This window comes from Falco rusticolus, chromosome 19 (genome assembly GCF_015220075.1).
Source record: "Falco rusticolus isolate bFalRus1 chromosome 19, bFalRus1.pri, whole genome shotgun sequence".
Classification (NCBI taxonomy): Eukaryota; Metazoa; Chordata; class Aves; order Falconiformes; family Falconidae; genus Falco; species Falco rusticolus.
Window position 1 is genome coordinate 5,017,782 of NC_051205.1, and position 16,471 is coordinate 5,034,252.

General features: G+C 65.9%; 3 protein-coding genes across 6 annotated transcripts in view; 1 reads left to right on the plus strand and 2 right to left on the minus strand.

Moving 5' to 3' along the window:
• SLC11A2 (solute carrier family 11 member 2) overlaps positions 1-1,086 on the minus strand; it is a 28,889-nt gene extending 27,803 nt beyond the window's left edge. The window contains exon 1 of the mRNA XM_037411718.1: positions 1,006-1,086. The gene's annotated coding sequence lies outside the window, so the exon portion shown is untranslated. The remainder of the gene's footprint in view (positions 1-1,005) is intronic.
• LETMD1 (LETM1 domain containing 1) lies at positions 179-7,756 on the plus strand. 3 transcript variants are annotated; one of them, XM_037411757.1, is made up of 9 exons: positions 179-345; positions 2,335-2,486; positions 2,644-2,759; positions 3,031-3,117; positions 4,596-4,782; positions 4,863-4,964; positions 5,904-6,056; positions 6,354-6,450; positions 6,888-7,756. In XM_037411757.1, the coding sequence occupies exons 1-9, from the start codon at positions 209-211 to the stop codon at positions 6,892-6,894; spliced, it is 1,038 nt and encodes a 345-aa protein (XP_037267654.1). In that variant the 5' UTR covers positions 179-208; the 3' UTR covers positions 6,895-7,756. The 3 variants fall into 3 exon arrangements, with proteins under 3 accessions (XP_037267654.1, XP_037267652.1, XP_037267653.1); XM_037411755.1 differs by having other exon boundaries at positions 3,035-3,117; positions 6,888-7,753; XM_037411756.1 differs by lacking the exon at positions 179-345 and adding an exon at positions 1,307-1,472 and having other exon boundaries at positions 3,035-3,117; positions 6,888-7,752.
• CSRNP2 (cysteine and serine rich nuclear protein 2) lies at positions 7,707-16,176 on the minus strand. Of its 2 annotated transcripts, XR_005108035.1 has the most exons (5): positions 15,296-16,176; positions 13,610-13,869; positions 11,957-12,253; positions 8,213-10,909; positions 7,707-7,849 (listed from the first exon to the last, which is right to left on the minus strand). XR_005108035.1 is itself a non-coding variant. In XM_037411735.1 (4 exons), the coding sequence occupies exons 1-4, from the start codon at positions 15,444-15,446 to the stop codon at positions 10,073-10,075; spliced, it is 1,545 nt and encodes a 514-aa protein (XP_037267632.1). In that variant the 5' UTR covers positions 15,447-16,176; the 3' UTR covers positions 7,707-10,072. The 2 variants fall into 2 exon arrangements, 1 of the variants encoding a protein (XP_037267632.1); XM_037411735.1 differs by having other exon boundaries at positions 7,707-10,909.
• Positions 16,177-16,471: the final 295 nt, after the last annotated feature.

A 16,471-nucleotide genomic window follows, 5' to 3' on the forward strand; every position in this document is an offset into this window, starting at 1 on the left:
AGGGGGAACGTGGGGAGGGGGAACGTGGGGAGGGGGAACGTGGGGAGGGGGAACGTGGGGAGGGGGAACGTGGGGAGGGGGAACGTGGGGAGGGGGAACGTGGGGAGGGGGAACGTGGGGAGGGGGAACGTGGGGAGGGGGAACGTGGGGAGGGGGAACGTGGGGAGGGGGAACGTGGGGAGGGGGAACGTGGCACCCGGTTTTAGCAATGCCTGGGGGTGAAGGGGTTGGAGCTGAGGGGCAGGGGTGGGAGCAGCCGCCGTTTCCCCACAAGGCCTTTGACGCTGGTTCTTGGGGCACTTGGAAGGGAGAAAACAAACGTGACCCCGGTGAAACCACCTGCGGGTGGGTGTGGAACAGGTTTGGCCGCTCAGTGCGGGGGCTGGAGCTGTGTATTGTGTGGCTGCAGCACCCAGAGCCGGCTGCGGGCCAGGGAGGCCAGGGCAAAGCCGCAGGAGCCACCTGGGGGCCGGGGAGGGGGGGATTGCAGAGCGCTGGGGAGCCCCGTGGGGCTCTGGGGGAGCCTGTGGGGCTTGGTGGGGGGGATTGTGGGGACTGCAGGGCTCCTGGGAGGGGGGCAGGAGCTATGTCCTGCCTGGCTGCGGCACCCAGGGTCAGCTGCGAGCCAGAGAGGCTGGGGCAGAGCCGCAGGAGTCACCCGGGAGGGGGACAGTGGGGCTGGGGAGGGGGACTGTGGGGCTGGGGGGGAAGCCTGTGGGGCTCTGGGGAGGGACTGCAGGGCTGGAGGAAAGCTTGTGGGGCTCTAGGGCGGAACGGCGGGGCTCAAGGGAAGTCTGTGGAGCTCTGGGGAGGGACTGCGGGGCTCCGGGGGGGCCACCATGGGGGACCGTCTCGCTGTCCCTCGCTGGTGACCCGCAGCGGGGACCGGGCCGCCCCACACAACCTGGGGCCGGGCGGCAGCTACAGCCCAGCCGCAGGCCGGGGAGCCCCTCGCAGGGGCCGGGTTCAGCCCCCGCTGCGGGAGGCGGAGGGGGCCCAGCTCACCTCGGCCGCGCTGCCCAACCACCCGCGGGCCCGGGACGGGCCGCAGCCCCCCGGGGCTCCGCCAGCGCCGCTCCGCGGGCCTTAAAAGAGCGCTGGGGAGAGGGGCCGTGGGAGGGACCCGCACCCAGCCCAGGCCGCCGGTAGCCGGGGCCGGAGGGAGCTCAGTCCAACCCGACCCACCCGCCACGTCCCGGCAGCACCAGCAGCCGCTTCGGCCGCGGTCACATGACCGGGAGGGCGGCACTTCCGGGGCGCCAGCCAATGAGCGCTCAGTCCGCCGCCCTCGCGGTCTTCCCGCTGTGACCTTCGCCCTTTGGCCCCGGGCGGTGACCCGCCAAGATGGCGCTGTCCAGGGCCGGCTGCTGCCGGGTGTTGTGGCGCCTCGGGCCCGGGCCTGGCCCCGCCGCCGGCCTCAGCCGCGCCCGGCGGCCGCTGGAGCTGCCCCTCCCGCCACGGTGGGCGCCGAGGTGAGCGGGGAGTGACCCCTCAGCCCGGCGCCGGCCACCGCCCTCCGCTCTGGGCCCCCCGCCATAGCCCCGCCCCCCCCCGCCCCCACATACTGGCCCTGTCCTTTCCTGTGCGCCCCCCGGGACCCACCATAGCCCCCACCCGGCCCCCAGTGTCCCCCGATCCTCCCCTATTCCCCCGCGCCCCCCCCGCCAGTTGTTTACTGTGGTGTCGTTCCCCGCCCCCGCTCCCCTGAGCTCCCCAGCACCGGCCGTGCCCCTCCCCCCGCGTCTGTGCCACTTTGACCCCCCCCAGTAACAAGCACGGCCCCCCCCCAGAACGGGGAGACCCCTCCCAGCCCCTGTGCAGCTCCTCTGTGCTGCCTGGCCAGCACCCTGTGCACCCCATATCCCCCTGTGTTAACCCCCAGCCCCCGTGTTACCCCCCAGCTCCTGTGCAGCCCCCCGAGCCCCCTGTATTGCCCCTCAGGTCCTCCTGCAGCCCCCTGTATTAGCCCCCCTGCACCCCCAGCCCCTGCGCAGCCCCCTGTGTTACTCCCCCATCCACCCATGCAGCCCTCCGAGCTCCCCATATTACCCCCCCCCAGGCCCCCTGCACCCCCAACCCCCTGTGCAGCCCCCTGTATTGCCCCCAGCCCCAGCCATGGCTCTGAACCTGCATTTACCAGCTGCCTGGGGCTGGCTGGGGGGACCCACATTGTGTCCCCTCCCTGGAGGCTCCAGGACCACCCCCAACCCATCATTCCACCACCTTAGGGGTGACCTTAGGGCCACCCCTGGCTTTTCTCAGAGCCTCTTTCACAAAGCACTGACAGAAAAAACCTGCGGGGGTGGGGGGGCGCGGGGGGGTGATTCGCTGCAGGTCCCTCGTGTGCCGCCTGTCCACAAAAGCCGGCTCCCGGTCCATCCTCACCACCCTGGCATCGAAAGCAAAGCTGGTCAGCGGGAGGTACGAGAGGTTCTTGGAAAGGACCTTCCCTCGTTTCTACGTGCTGTACACGACGTTCACGAAAGGTGGGTCCTGGCAGGGGACACACACACACACGTTTCTCCTTCTGCAGGGGAGAGTGGAGCAGTTGGAAGCGTTGCCTGTTCCCTTCCCAGCGCTAAAAACGGCATCACTGGAAGGATTTGGGGAACGGGGACCTGAAGGTGCTCTCTGTTTTGACAGGAATCCAAGCGCTTTTCCTGGAAGTAAAAGAAATCAGAAAAATCAAATCAAAAATGTCCCATCAGAGACTGAGCGTTCAGCAGCTTCCCTACCGGGAGATGGAGAGGCTGCGGCAGGTACGGCACAGCATGGTGCGGCGCTCAGGGCACCTGCCGGTGCTGCAACGCCCGGCTCTGCCTCCCTGCTGCTGCAGGGGGTCGTTTCTCCCCCCCAAAAAAAGAGTTCTGAGTTCGTGGGTAGAGTTGGAGCAGCCGATTCCCCTGGGGGGGCTGCGTTCTCTGCCAAAACCGCGGCGTTTGGAAGCTGGGAGCGGAGCTGGGGCTGTGAATTTTGAGGGGATTTCAAGATTTTGGCATCGGGTCCTGATTCTCTTTTCTAATTTCGGAGGCAGTTCCGCAGGGATGTGATCAAGGCCATTCCCATCGGAATTATTGCCATCCCGCCCTTCGCCAACTTCTTGGTCATCGTCCTGATGTGAGTACCGGTGTGGCGGTGACTGCCGGCCCTGATCTTTGGGCTCTTTGATAACTTGTATTTCATGGAACTGAGGTTTGGTGGGGTTGTTTTAGTGTTATAAATCCAGCCGGAGCGTCCCCTTCTCTTGCTCCGCCTCTTGCTGTAATGAAAAATACCCGTAGCCTGATGAGCCGGGCGATTATTTCGCAACAGCGGCTGCTGCGTGCCAGCGGCCCGCCCGGCTGCTTCTTTCTGAGGTGGAGGAATGATCCCTGGCACGCAGGGAGCAGCCCTGCGCCTGCTTGGCCGGAGCAGCCTCACCCAGATCCCTCCCAGCTGTCTCCTTAGTCCTTCCAACGCCCCCCACCCCCTCAGCTGTCTTTATGCCAGAGCTAAACCCCGGCCAAATCCCTTTTTTCCCCATTCTGCCTCCTGGGGTTTGTGTCCTGGGGGGAGGTGAGGGCCCCGCTGCGTGGGACAGCGCGGGGCAGAGCTCTCCGTGTCGGGTTGAGCCTCGGAGAAGCCCCAGCCGGGCGCAGCAGCGATGGGGTGGCCCAAATGCTCCTTCCTGAGCTCACCACCGCCTTCGGAGGAGCAAATCTCCTTCCACTGCCAGGTCACCCGCTTAGGGAGAGGCTGTGGCTCTTGTTTACCTCCTGGGAGCCGATTGATTCACTCCTGACACCGTTTCGGACAGCGTTCTCCCGGAGAAACCAGCTGTTGGTGGCTTGGCCGGGTTAAGAACCGGCTGAAGGGCCAGGCCCGAGGAGTGGTGGGGGTTTGGGGTCATGTCCTGCTGGCAGCTGGGCTGGGTGCTGCACCCCGGGGCTGGGTGCTGCGCCCCGGGGCTGGGTGCTGTGCTCCAGGGCTCGGTGCTGCGCTCTGGGGCTGGGTGCTGCGCCCCGGGCCTCGGTGCTGTGCCCAAGAGTTTTGGGCCCCTGAGGTGTCAGGGCTGGGGCTCGAGGCTGGAGGGGGCAGCGGAGGGAGCTGGGGGGGTTCCCCTGGGGGGGGGGCTCGGGGGGGCTGATGGCTTCCCCAGCTGCCTGGCGGGGGGGGTGGCCGGGGGGGGTCGGTCTCCTGTGTAACAAGTGATAGAGTAAGAGGAGACAGCCTCAGGTTGTGCCGGGGGGTTGGGTTGGGTATTAGGAACATTTTTTGTGGAAAACTGGGAACGATTCCTGCCCCAGAAGAGCCGTCAGGCGCTGGCACCGGCTGCCCGCGGCCGTGGCGTCGTCACCGTCCCTGCGGGTGTTGCAAGGACACGTGGACGTGGGGGGGTGGTGGCCTCGGCGGCGCCGGGGTGACGCCTGGGCTCGGTGACCTTAAAGGTCTTTTCCAACCTCCGTGATTCTGTCATTCCTGAGCTCACACCTTGGGAGGCGTCAAATTCCACGGCCCCGGGGGGTGAGCGGCCCCGGCAGCACGAAATCCCGTTTCCCTGCCCCGAGCCTGTGGGTTTTTCCTCCCTGAATCCCTTTTCCCCTCTTCCCTCCCAGGTATTTCTTCCCGCGCCAGCTCCTGATCCGCTACTTCTGGACCCCGCGCCAGCAGGTCGAGTTCCTGGACGCCTACGACGCCGTCCGGCGCGGCTCGTACCCGCACGTGCTGGCCAGTTTAGCCCTGGCAGCACGTTCCCTGCCGGAGCCGCAGCTACGGGAAGGCCTGCAGGAGCTCTGCGCCGAGGTACGCCGGCACCCATCCTGCCCTCGCTGCTGCCGAGTGCCCGCGGGAGGTGCTGGCAACGCGCCCCACGGTTCTTCCAGGTGCAGCGAGGCCGCCAGCCGCGCGTGGCCCAGCTTTACGCCCTGAGAAGTTTGTTTGCGGGGTCTCCGCTGGCTCTGAGCAAGCTCCGCGTGTCCCACGTGGTGAGTGCGGCTCTTCTGCTTCCTGCTGCGGCCCGAGGTGCTCAGCCGCGCCCCAGGCAGGGTGCTGAGCCCTAAATCCCTCCGGTTGTGGCTGGAAAGCTGGATGTGAGACGGCCACGCGCGCTCCCGGCCCATGATGCCGCCCCCGTGCCCTGGGCTACGGCCGGAGCGCTCCGAGGGGGGGAAATCTGCCCCTCTGCTGAGCACCCCCTGCAGCGCCGCCCCCAGCGCGGCGTGGGGAGACGTGGGGCCGCTGGAGCGGGCACTGAGGCCACAAAAATGATCCCAGGGCTGGAGCCCCTCGGCTGTGAGGGGTCAGTCCCCCTGGAGGAGGCTCCGGGGGGGCCTTGGAGGGGGCTCAGGGGACAGATGGGGGCAGATGGGGACAGATGGGGACAGACTTTCCCTAGGGACTGCAGCGCTGGGACGAGGCGCTGGTTCTGAGCCAGCAGAGGGGGGATTCCGGCTGGGCACGAGGAAGGGGTGTTCTCCGAGGGTGGGGAGGGTGGCTGCCCCGACCCTGGGGACATCCAAGGTCAAGCAGGAGGTCAAGGTCAGGTGGGACGGGGGGGGGGGGGGGGGGTTAGCTGTGAAGGTCCCATCCCACCCGCCCCCTGCCCCGATCCCGTGAAAACAGCCCCGGGATGAGGCTGTTGGCAGCTCCCTGGTTCGGTGGGAGCATCGGCTGCGCCTGGGCTGGCCCCGCACACCCGGGACACCCGCGCCCGGCTCCGCTCCTTGGGGCCGGCGGCGTGGCTGGGTGTGACACCGGGAGCAGCCCGGGCAGGAAAATCAGCCAGATAATTAAAGGGGAAGAAAATCCAGGGCATGCCTGGAATAGGAGATGCTTTGTCTGATTTCAGTTGTGCCTGAGTAGGTCAGACACCCATTTGCGGAGGGGTTTGACGTCCCCACTGCTGACCCTGCCCTTCTTTCCAGAAAGCCCTGAGCCAGGTCCTGTTCCTGACCCCTCACTTGCCGGCCTTTTTCCTGAGGCATCGCCTGCGGAGCCACGTCCTGGAGATCCGGCACCTGGACCGTGCCATGCTGCGCCTGGGCGTGGGGCAGCTGTCCGAGGAGGAGCTGAGAGCGGTGAGATGCCTCCTGCAGCCGCGCTGCCTCGGCCGGGTGCTCCCTGGGTGCTCCCCGAGCTGCACCGGGGCACGGCACGGTCCTCCCGACCCACCGTGCGGCAGCTCAGCGCCGTTTTCCTCCGGGAAGGTGTTTCCAGAGCCCGTTTTCCCTGTGGGGACCACGCCGGGGCACGGATCGCCGTTGCTGGTCTCCTTTTCACACCGAGGAAGGATCACGGCACGATCCCCGGTGTTTTGTGTCACCTGGAGTCCCTGACAGCGTCTGCATTTTTTTTCCCCTCTCCCTGCTCTGCAGGCTTGTTACCTCCGTGGCTTGAACTCCACGCATCTCGGCGTGCCAGAGTGCAGAGCGTGGCTGGAGCAGTGGCTGGGGCTCTCCTGCAAGCTGCAAGGTGACGGTGGCCAGGGGTGGCTCCAGGGGGGAGACCCAGGAGCCTCTGGAGTTTCTCTGGGCACAGGGAGCGGCGGTTCTGGGGAAATTTGGGATAAACGGTGGGTTTATCCCCCTCTGGGCTGCCCCATCCACCTCGGGGGGCCTGGGAGGATGTGGCGGAGCAGGGTGGCTCTCTCCAGAGCCGTGTGTGTCCCTGTGGGATGCCCACGGGGGACAGCCTGTCCCTGGGTGTCCCCATCCTGCAGAGACCTTGTGGGGGCAGGTTCCAGCCCCACAGCAGCACTGAGGGAAGCAAACTGGGAGCAGGAGGGAAACGGGGGATGCAGAGCAGAGCCGCAAGGTCTGGGGCGAGGGGCCGGGGGGCGAGGGGGAGCCCCGGAGCGGCTGGGCTGCGGCAGCGCTGCTCTGATCCCACTCTCCCATTTTTTTTCCCAGCTTCTGAAGCTTCCCTGCTGGCGAACAGCATGGTCCTGCTGTCCCTCAACTACGTCAGGGCCAAGGAGTGACGGCGGAGCCGCCGGCTGCGCACCCTCACCCCTGGCATCGTGCGCCGACTTAGCGACTCCCAGCCTGGTGCTGCAAAAAAAAACCCCCGAAACCCACCTTGCGGTGCCGTGAAACCACAGCCCCGAGCCGGGCGGGGGTCCCAGCGCTGCGAGTCCCCCCCTCCCGCGCGGGGGTTTGTGCCGCTGCCGGCTCTTCCCTTCCCCTCGTCCGTGGGAGCGGGGCTGAGCCCTGTCCCTGCCGTCCCTCGGCGGTGGCTTTGCTGTTACGGCTCTCAAACCACGTCACCTTCACTGGGGGGGGGGACGCAGCGAGCATCCCCCCCTCCCTGCGGATGCTTCTTGTAGTATCCCTGTAGTAGCGGGCTCCCTTCAGCTTGGGTTTTGCTGCTCCAGAGGGTTTGTCGTTCCGTTACGCCCCTGAACAGTCTGAAATAGAAACAAACCTCCCCGAGGGGGTGAGCGAAGACCCCAAATCCCCTTGTGACGGTACCGGGACCCTCGGAGACGGTTCCCGTCCCTTTATCTGGCTGCGGCTGCCTCCTGGAGCATCCCCAGGGCTGGAAACGCCGCTGCCGACACGAAACGGGTTGGAAAGGCAGCGCTGACCCCCCGACACCTTCGGCAGAGCCCGGGGGGCTGCGTTCGTTAAGTTCCACCTAATTAGAGCTCGGCCTGGGGCTTTGTGCCGGGGGCTCAATCCGTGTCTCACCTCCCCCCGTCACTGCATGAGAGATACATGGCTGCTGAGTGGATTTAAACCAACTTTTCGGTGTTTTATTAAAGACAAAACCCCAGCGAGCGGCTCCGGCGTCTCTCTGAGGCTCCTCCCGCGCCGGGGACGACGCCGTGTCCCACCACCAGCTCCTCGCCCGCGGACGGTGTGTGTATCACCTGGAATTTTTCCCTTTTTAAGCATTACTCAGGGATAAAAAGGGGTTGGAATCACCCGCTCTGTGCTCCACTCTCAGAGAAGAACCGCCTTCCCCTACCCCCCCTCCGCTATTTTTACAGGAATTTGAGACCCCCCCCCCCCCCCAAGAGGAATGCCCCAGGGTGGGTTTCACCCCCTTTAAACCCCAAACTCACCGTGCAAGGTTGAGCATTTCTTTTATTTTTACACTTAAATATTCTCTTTAAATACAGCATTATCACCATGAAAAGAACAGAAAAGGCTGGGGGGGGGGCGGGGGGGCGGGAAAAAAAAAATACTGGGAGGACAAGCTTTGGATTCACACTGGAAAATGAAAAAGCCACCTTCGTGTGAGCCGGGGGGTTTGGGGGTCGCGGAGTCGCTGTTTAAATAGGACGAGGAGCCGGGGGCCGCCGGGATTTCGGCGACGTGCCGGTGCCACGGCTCCCGGTAGCACCAGAGAGAGGAGATGGGCTGGTTGGTTTCTGACACGGGGATGAATCCAGCAGGAACCAGCATTAGTGTCCGTGAGTACGTTTAAACCGACCAAGAAAACCAAAAAAAAAAAAAAAAAGGGGGAAAAAAAAGAAAAAAAAGGCAGAAACGCGCTTTCATTGCACTATTAACAGCATAGTTCTCTTTGTAAAAATAGAATAAATCCTGTGAGTTCTTTGCTTCTGGGGAAAGCGCCCACCCTGACCAGCGTCCGAGGATTCATTCTGTCGGCTGACGGAGCTCGGAGCAGGTCCCAGGGAGCGCCGAGTCCGTTGGGAATCCCAAAAAAAAAAAAAAAAAAAAAAAGGGGGAGGGGGAGGGGGGGAGGGAAAGAAAGAAAGTGTCACCGTCCGCTCGGGTTTGGCAGCTCCGTGTCCTGCAGCAGCTGAAAAAAGCCCCCACGGCTGAGGGGGGCGGGGGGCAGCTCCTGGCTGGGGGGGGGATGCAGGGATGCGGGGGTCCACGAGCGATAAGGCTTCGTTCCTCCCCGTCCAGCCCTTGTGTGCGGCCGGTGACCTGCACCAACGCCCCCCCGGTTGGGAAACCAGCCCCTTCCCCCCGGCTCCGGCCTGGAGGAGGGGATGGGGTCCCCGGGGGGGGCTCAGTCCCGGCACAGGGGGAGGGGGTGGCCGGGCTGGAGCAGCAAAGGGGGATTCGCACCCCTCCAAACACCTTCGGCCACTGCCAGAAGAGCCTTAAACCGCAACGACCCCCCCCAAATAATTTGAGCACCTCACCAGATCACAGCTCCCCCCCCCAAAAAACACCCTCCCTGCCCCCCAGCCGGGCCGTTTCCCTCGGGAGCCGCGTCCCAGGGTGGTTTTCCAAGGAGAAACTGCGTCAACCCTCCAGCAGAGGCGGCTTGTGGGGCAAGGGGGGGGTCCTCGTGCCCCCCCCCCCCCGGCAATTCCCTCCTTAAAAAGCCCAGATGGGCTCGCCCAGAGCCTGGTAAATAGGGGAAGGAGGGGAGACGCCCCCTCCCCCAGCCCCCCATGATGCAGCACAGAGACCCTCAATGGGGCCAGTTTCTGCCGGAGGCAAAGGGGGGGCCCTGGGGGTTGGGGGGGTGCGCGGGGGGAGGGGATCGAAAGTGCTTTTACCACCTGGCCAGAGGCTTTGAGGGTTCCTCAGGGCGAGCGCGGAGCACGGGACGGGCAGACGGACACGGATCTCGTGCTGCCGCCGCCAAGGGCTCCCGCTCCCCAAATCCGGGGGGTTCAGCCCCCTCCCCTCCAATTTTCCCGGAGCGTTGGCTGCGGGCTCGTCTCTCACGTGCCGTCGGAGCCTCCTCGCTGGCTCCGGGCCCTTCCCGATCCATCCTGGGAAGGGGCAGCATCCCCGGCACTCGGTTGTGACACAGCCTGGGAAACATTCATTAAAGGAAGGCAAAAAAAAAAAACCAACCAACCAACCAAACAAACAAAAAAAGGAAAAAAAATATTTTTTTCCTTAAAAACCAAAAAAGACAGCCTGGTCCGCGGTGGGGGATGCTCCGGGGATGGAGAACGGGCAGGAGCTGCCGTGGGAAGCGGGAGGCTCCAGGTCAGGCGTGTCCCATCGGCCAAACCGGGAGAAGGCTCCAGGCTCCCGGCGCGGCGACGCCGTCTAAAATCTTCTGTACAACGCAGCCCCCGCTCCCCGCGATGCTGCCGGTCCATAAAATATCATTGTCAATAAATAAATGAGCTCCGAGGGGGGGAGGGGGCCGCTCACACGGGCAGGACGGGCCCCAGCGGGGGCTCCTCGGCGGGGGGCGGCTCATGCGCCCGCTCCGGCGCCGGGGGGGACGGGGAGGGGGCGCGGCGGGGAGCGGGCGCATCCTCTGGGGACGACGGAGGATTTTTGGCTGCTTCCCCCTGGGTGGCGGCGGCTCGGCTGCAAGTCACGGGGGGGCCGGGGGGGCCGCCCAGGTCCTTGTCGCCGGGGCAGGGGGCCGGTGCCGGCGGCTCCGCCGCGCTGCTCTCGCCCTTGGCGCCCAGCGCCGGCCGCTGCTCCACCTGGTAGTAGACCACGGGGCCATCGTTCAAGTAGGGCTGGTTGCCCACCGGCGAGGCCGCCTGCTCCGGGCCGTCGGCGAAGCAGAGGACGGACGAGCCTGGAGGCAACTGGGCTTGGATGAGGATGGGGGCGGCCAGAGCCGGGCACAACCCCTCCGGCACGGCCAGCGGCTCCTCCAGGATGCAAACGCCCAAGCTCTCCACGCCGGAGCCGTTGCTGGAATCTTCCTCAGCCTTCAGCCTCTCCAGCTCCTCCGCCGTTTGCAGGTGCATGACGGCCGTCTCGTTCTCCGCCATGAATTCCTGGAAGTCCTGCGTTTCGGCCGGCTGCGGCCCCAGCCAGTCGCCAGCGGAGCCGGGAGCAGCCGCGGCGGCCGCATCCTCCTCCGGCGCCGGTGGCCGCCCGCCCTGGCGCTTGTTCTCCAGCTCCAGCTTCATGATGGTGTGGAGGTAGTGAGTCCGCACCCGGATGGGATTGAATTCGATCCGACCGGCCATGTTACCGCAACCGTCCCGGGAGCAGCCGCAGGGGAAGGACATGCGATCCACCTGGCAGGGAGACGGAGACATGGCAGCTCCAGGATCCCAGAGGGTCCCTCCCCAAGGCCTAAAACCCACCCTGGTGCCGCCTGACATTGGGGAGATCCCAGAGGATCCCGCCCCAGAGCCTAAAACCCACCCTGGTGCCGCCTGACATTGGGGAGATCCCAGAGGGTCCCTCCCCAAGGCCTAAAACCCGCCCTGGTGCCACCTGACATTGGGGAGATCCCAGAGGATCCCGCCCCAGAGCCTAAAACCCACCCTGGTGCCACCTGACATTGGGGAGATCCCAGAGGATCCCTCCCCAGAGCCTAAAACCCACCCTGGTGCCGCCTGACATTGGGGAGATCCCAGAGGATCCCTCCCCAGAGCCTAAAACCCATCCTGGTGCCACCTGACATTGGGGAGATCCCAGAGGATCCCTCCCCAGAGCCTAAAACCCACCCTGGTGCCGCCTGACATTGGGGAGATCCCAGAGGATCCCTCCCCAGAGCCCAACCCCGCCCTGGCGCTGCCTGACGTCAGGAATTCAGGGCTGGGGGAGGTTGTTCCCGGTGCTGCCCCCAGGCCAGGCTGGCGCTGCTCCCCGTGCTGGGGGTGCAGCCAAATGCCTGAGCGCCCCAGCACCCAGCGCCCCAGCACCCAGCACCCAGCGCCCAGCACCCAGCACCCAGCACCCCAGCGCCCAGCACCCCAGCGCCCAGCACCCCAGCGCCCAGCACCCCAGCGCCCAAGTGCCCCAGCGTCCCAGCACCCGATTGCCCCAGCGCCCAGCACCCCAGCGCCCCAGCGCCCGATTGCCCCAGTGTCCCAGCGCCCCAGTACCCGAGCGCCCAAGTGCCCCAGCGTCCCAGCACCCGATTGCCCCAGCACCCCAGCAAACGAGCGCTCCAGTGCCTGACTGCCCCAGCACCCAGCGCCCGAGCACCCCAGTGTCCCAGCACCCGAGCACCCCAGCGCCCCAGTGCCCGACTGCCCCAGCACCCGAGCGCCCCAGTACCCCATGCCAGTGCCGGGCCGAGCTGCGTTGGCCGCTGGCGTCGCCCCCCGCCTCACCTGGCACTTGATGCCCGCCTGGCTGCAGGCGCAGGCCTCGGGGTCGCAGTAGAGGCGGCAGTCGCAGCCGCACTCCTCGCGGGACAGGCGGATGGCGCGCAGCTCCTGCTTCTCCTCCGCGTCGATGCGGTGGACGCCCGAGGCCCGGAGCAGCGCGCGGCGTCGCTTGGTGGGCAGCGGCTGCAGGAAGAAGTAGTCATCCACCTCCACGTTCTCCACGTCGATGTCGTCGTCCGAGACGTCCTCCAGCGTCAGCCCCGCCGCCTCCTCCGACTCCACCGTGCCGTTCTTGGTGAGCTGCGGGGCAGAGGGGCAGGGGCAGCGCCCGCCCGGGGGGATGCTGAGCCCCCGGGGTCCGTCCCTCCATCCAGCTCCCGGTCCCGCACCCACCGCGGCGAGCTGAGCCCCCCAGAGCCGTCGCCCCACCATGTCCCCCCAGCCGGGCTGTGGGTGGGCTCACGGCACTTTATAGGAGAAGGGAAAGGGAAAAAAAATTAAATAATAAAAGAATTTAGGGCAGAAAATTCCTTTTCTGCCCCCCCCCCCCCCCCCGCCCTCGCCAGAGCCCTGCGAGCAGGGAGATAAAAGGCAACGGCTGCTCAGAACACCAGGGTCCTGGGCGGGGGGCGGGGGGCGCAGCCCAGCAGCCCCCCAGGGCAAAGGAGGTTTAGAAGCGATGGAAGAGCCAGAGCTGGATCCTGCGAGATCCCTTCAGCCTCCCTGCCCCCCTCCCTCCCCCCCACGCCCCCAGACCCCCCCAGACCCTGGCACCCAGCACAAATGGGGGTCCCCGACCCTACAAAAGCCGGTGCACGTGGAGGCAGCGGGCAGGGAGATCCATTAAAAAAAAAAAATAATTAAAATTAAAAAATAAAGGAAATGGAGAGGCAGGACTGGAACCCCCCCCCCGAAGGCGGCTGTGGCAGCAGCGGCAGCCCCGCGCCCCCCGCGGGGCATCGTGAGGCACAGAGCCCTGGGACCCCTGGGCAGAGCTGCCGTGATCCCCAACCCCCCCGTGATCCCCACCTGCCCCCCGTGATCCCCCCTATCCCCCCGTGATCCCACCTGCCCCCCGTGATCCCCCCTATCCCCCCGTGATCCCACCTGCCCCACATGATCCCCATCCTCCCCCTTGATCCCCCCCTATATCATCCCCCCCTCACCCCCCATCATCCCCCCCTCCCCCATCATGCCCCCCCATCATCCCCACCTCCCCCCCGTGATCCCCACCTGCCCCCCCGTCACCCCATCCCCCCCGTGATGCCCATCTCCCCCCCATCTCTCCCCCCCCCCCCACCCGTGATCCCCCTGCCCCCCCCCTCACCCCCATCTCATCCCCCCCTCCCCCCCCAATCCCCATCTCCCCCCCATCATCCCCCCCTCCCCCCGGTGATCCCCCCGCCCCCGCTCAGGTCGATGCTGCCCAGGTGGTCCCGCACGTGGGTGCAGCACGGAGACGAACCCTCCAAACAGAGGTAAAAGAAATAAAAGGGGGGGGGGGGTGTCAGCAGCGATAAACCTGCCCCCAGCCGGGGCAAAACAGCAGCCGGGGGCTCCCCGCTCCGCCCCGGCCCACGCTCGGGCTCCGGCAAAGCCCAGCGCCGCCTTCTCCCAGATTTTACTACCCCCCCCCCCAACCCTCCCCGGCGGTACCTTCATCTTCTTGGCGTGGAGTTTCTCCTCCTTGAGGTGCTCCCGCAGGATCTCCCGGTGGTTCACCTCCTGCTCCTGGGCGAACTCGCAGAGCGTGTAGCGGCGCACGGAGTTGTGGCGCTGGGCCATGCCCAGGGAGCTGCCGCCCTGGCTGGGCACGCTGGTGAAGCCCTGGCGCCGGGCGAAGTAGTAGACGGTCACTTGGTCGAAGCGGACATTCTTCCTGCGGAGCTGCTTCTGCCGCTTCAGGATGGAGGTGGCTGGGGGGGCGGGGAAGCCAGAGAGCAGCTGTCAGGAGGAGAAAACCTCCTCGGGGGTCCCAAAGACCTCCCGCCCCGCTGGAAGGTGGCTCTTCTGCTCCCGGGAGCAAGCTGGGAGTAGAAATGCTTCTTGGGGGTCCCACAAAGACCTCCCACCCCACTGGAAGGTGGCTCTTCTGCTGCTGGGAGCAAGCCGGGAGTAGAAAGGCTCCTCGGGGGTCCCAAAGACCTCCCACCCCACTGAAAGGTGGCTGTTCTGCTCCTGGGAGTAGAAAAGCTTCTTGGGGGTCCCACAAAGACCTCCCACCCCTCTGGAAGGTGGCTCTTCTGCTCCTGGGAGCAAGCTTGGAGTAGAAAGACCCCTCAGGGGTCCCAAAGACCTCCTTCCCCACTGGAAGGTGGCTCTTCTGCTCCTGGGAGCAACTTGGAGGTACCACAAAGACCTCCCACTCCACTAGAAGGTGGCTCTTCTGCTCCTGGGAGTAGAAATGCTTCTTGGGGGTCCCACAAAGACCTCCCACCCCACTGGAAGGTGGCTCTTCTGCTGCTGGGAGCAAGCTGGGAGTAGAAAAGCTCCTCAGGGGTCCCAAAGACCTCCCACCCCACTGGAAGGTGGCTCTTCTGCTCCTGGGAGCAACTTGGGGGTCCCACAAAGACCTCCTGCCTCGCTGGAAGGTGGCTTTTCTGCTCCTGGGAGGAAGGTGGGAGTAGAAAAGCTCCTTGGGGGTCCCACAAGGACCTGACACCCCACTGGAAGGTGGCTCTTCTGCTCCTGGGAGCAAATTCAGAGTAGAAAAGCTCCTCAGGGGTCCCAAAGACCTCCCACCCCACTGGAAGGTGGCTTTTCTGCTCCTTGGAGCAAGCTGGGAGTAGAAAAGCTCCTCAGGGCTCCCAAAGACCTCCCGCCCCGCTGGAAGGTGGCTCTTCTGCTCCTGGGAGTAAGCTGGGAGTAGAAAAGCTCCTTGGGGGTCCCACAAAGACCTGACACCCCCCTGGAAAGTGGCTCTTCTGGTCCCAGGAGCGAGCTGAGCTGGTGCTGGGGGCCCTGCGCTGGCCTGGGGCGATGCTGTGCCCCTCCCCCGCTGCCTCCCAGCCCAACCCCACTAACCCCCACCCCCTCCACCACCCCCACCCAATTACCCCCCCCCCCAAAATCTATCGGCAGGGGCAAATGCTGGGTGGGGGATGGGAAAGGCCCGGGACAGACCTTGGACAACGGGTTTGGGGTCTAACGCCGGGAATCCCGCGGGGTCTGGTGGGACCGGCGAGTAGCTCCGTGCTCATCACCCCACGCCGGGTGTAAGGGGCGAGTAGCGCACGAGTAGCGCTACCCCCACACCCAGGCGCCTCGTGCTCGGTGGCGGGGGCACCGGGGGGCCGCAGCACGGTGTTGGGGGGGGGGGGGGGTCGGTCCCCCAGCACTCACGGATGAAGCCGGTGGAGCTGGCGGGGTTGACGCTGTCGCAGCTGTCGGCGCTGTCGCTGTTGGAGATCTCGTCGTCCGAGTTGGAGCCCGGCGAGCCCACGTCCGCATCCTCAAACTTCCTCTTGAGCCCGGCGCTGGCGATCGCATCCATTTGGCCCCGGTTCGCATGGAGAGCCGTGGGGTGCCGGGGGGGGTGGGGGTGGGGGGCTCACCACGGCCCTGCGGGGGGAAACGGCATTTCAGCTCAGCAGAGTCGCTCAGGACCCAGCAGGAACGGTCCCTCGCTCTTGGGAGCGGCTTCTCCCCAGCCCTGACCAACATCTGGTCTGCACAGGGAATCTGGGTATTAATTATTCTATCACGATAGGTCACATCTGGGCAGCCCGGAGGGATCGGGGTGGGGTGGGGGAGGGGCTGCAGCTCCCTTCCAACCCAACGTTTCTGTTCCAAACCGATTTGTAACCGAGTTCACCGAAGGAGACGCCGCCGGGTTGGCGTGTTCCACCCGTGGCATCGCCCCGGCTGGCGGCTTGGTGCTCCCACCAACTCCCTCGTTAATAAAAAAAACCCAAAAAAACCCCGGAAAGTTCCATCTGGGATCGACCTTGGGATGCACCAGGGTTACCTGGCCGCGGCCGGATCGGCGGCTCCATCGGGCTGGCGGAGGGGAACGAACCCCACAGGGTTTTGCTGGGTCTGGAGCATTTTCCTGCCCCCCCCGTGCCTGCCCGTGCCCACCGGAGACCCCCGGCTCCGGCCCGGGTGAGGAATTTTGGGGGGGGGGCCGATCCCCCCGGCGGGATGACCTGAGCTCGCCCTGCCGTCTGCCCGACGCGTCGGGGTCACCGCGGCTCCTCGCCCTGGATCCCAGCCCAGGCCCCCCACGGGCCGCAGCCCCCCGGCCATGCGCAGCAGGCATCCCCCCCGGGATGCCCCGTGTGCCCCCCCCGGGAGCCCAGCACCCCCTCGGTGGTGCCACCCTCCTCCTCTCCGCTTTGTGTCCCTCTGCTCCACTGCTGTTCGCATGGCAACGGAAAAAACCAGCTTTGGGGTGGGGGGGGGGGGGGGGGGGTTGGGTGGGAAAAAGTCCATCAGCATCCCTTCGGACCCCTGGGGGGGCACCGGGGGTCTGCGGAGGCTGTCTGGGGGTGAAGGGGCGCAGGGATGGGCTCCCCA

Coding starts and splice junctions, on each gene's coding strand:
- LETMD1 (XM_037411755.1), top strand. CDS start 209: ATGCCTGGGGGTGAAGGGGTTGGAGCTGAGGGGCAGGGGTGGGAGCAG. Junction 2,487..2,643: donor GTACACGACGTTCACGAAAG/GTGGGTCCTGGC, acceptor CTGTTTTGACAG/GAATCCAAGCGCTTTTCCTG. Junction 2,760..3,034: donor AGATGGAGAGGCTGCGGCAG/GTACGGCACAGC, acceptor TTTCGGAGGCAG/TTCCGCAGGGATGTGATCAA.
- CSRNP2 (XM_037411735.1), bottom strand. CDS start 15,446: ATGGATGCGATCGCCAGCGCCGGGCTCAAGAGGAAGTTTGAGGATGCG. Junction 12,254..13,609: donor TCCACGCCAAGAAGATGAAG/GTACCGCCGGGG, acceptor TCTGCCCCGCAG/CTCACCAAGAACGGCACGGT. Junction 10,910..11,956: donor AGGCGGGCATCAAGTGCCAG/GTGAGGCGGGGG, acceptor TCTCCCTGCCAG/GTGGATCGCATGTCCTTCCC.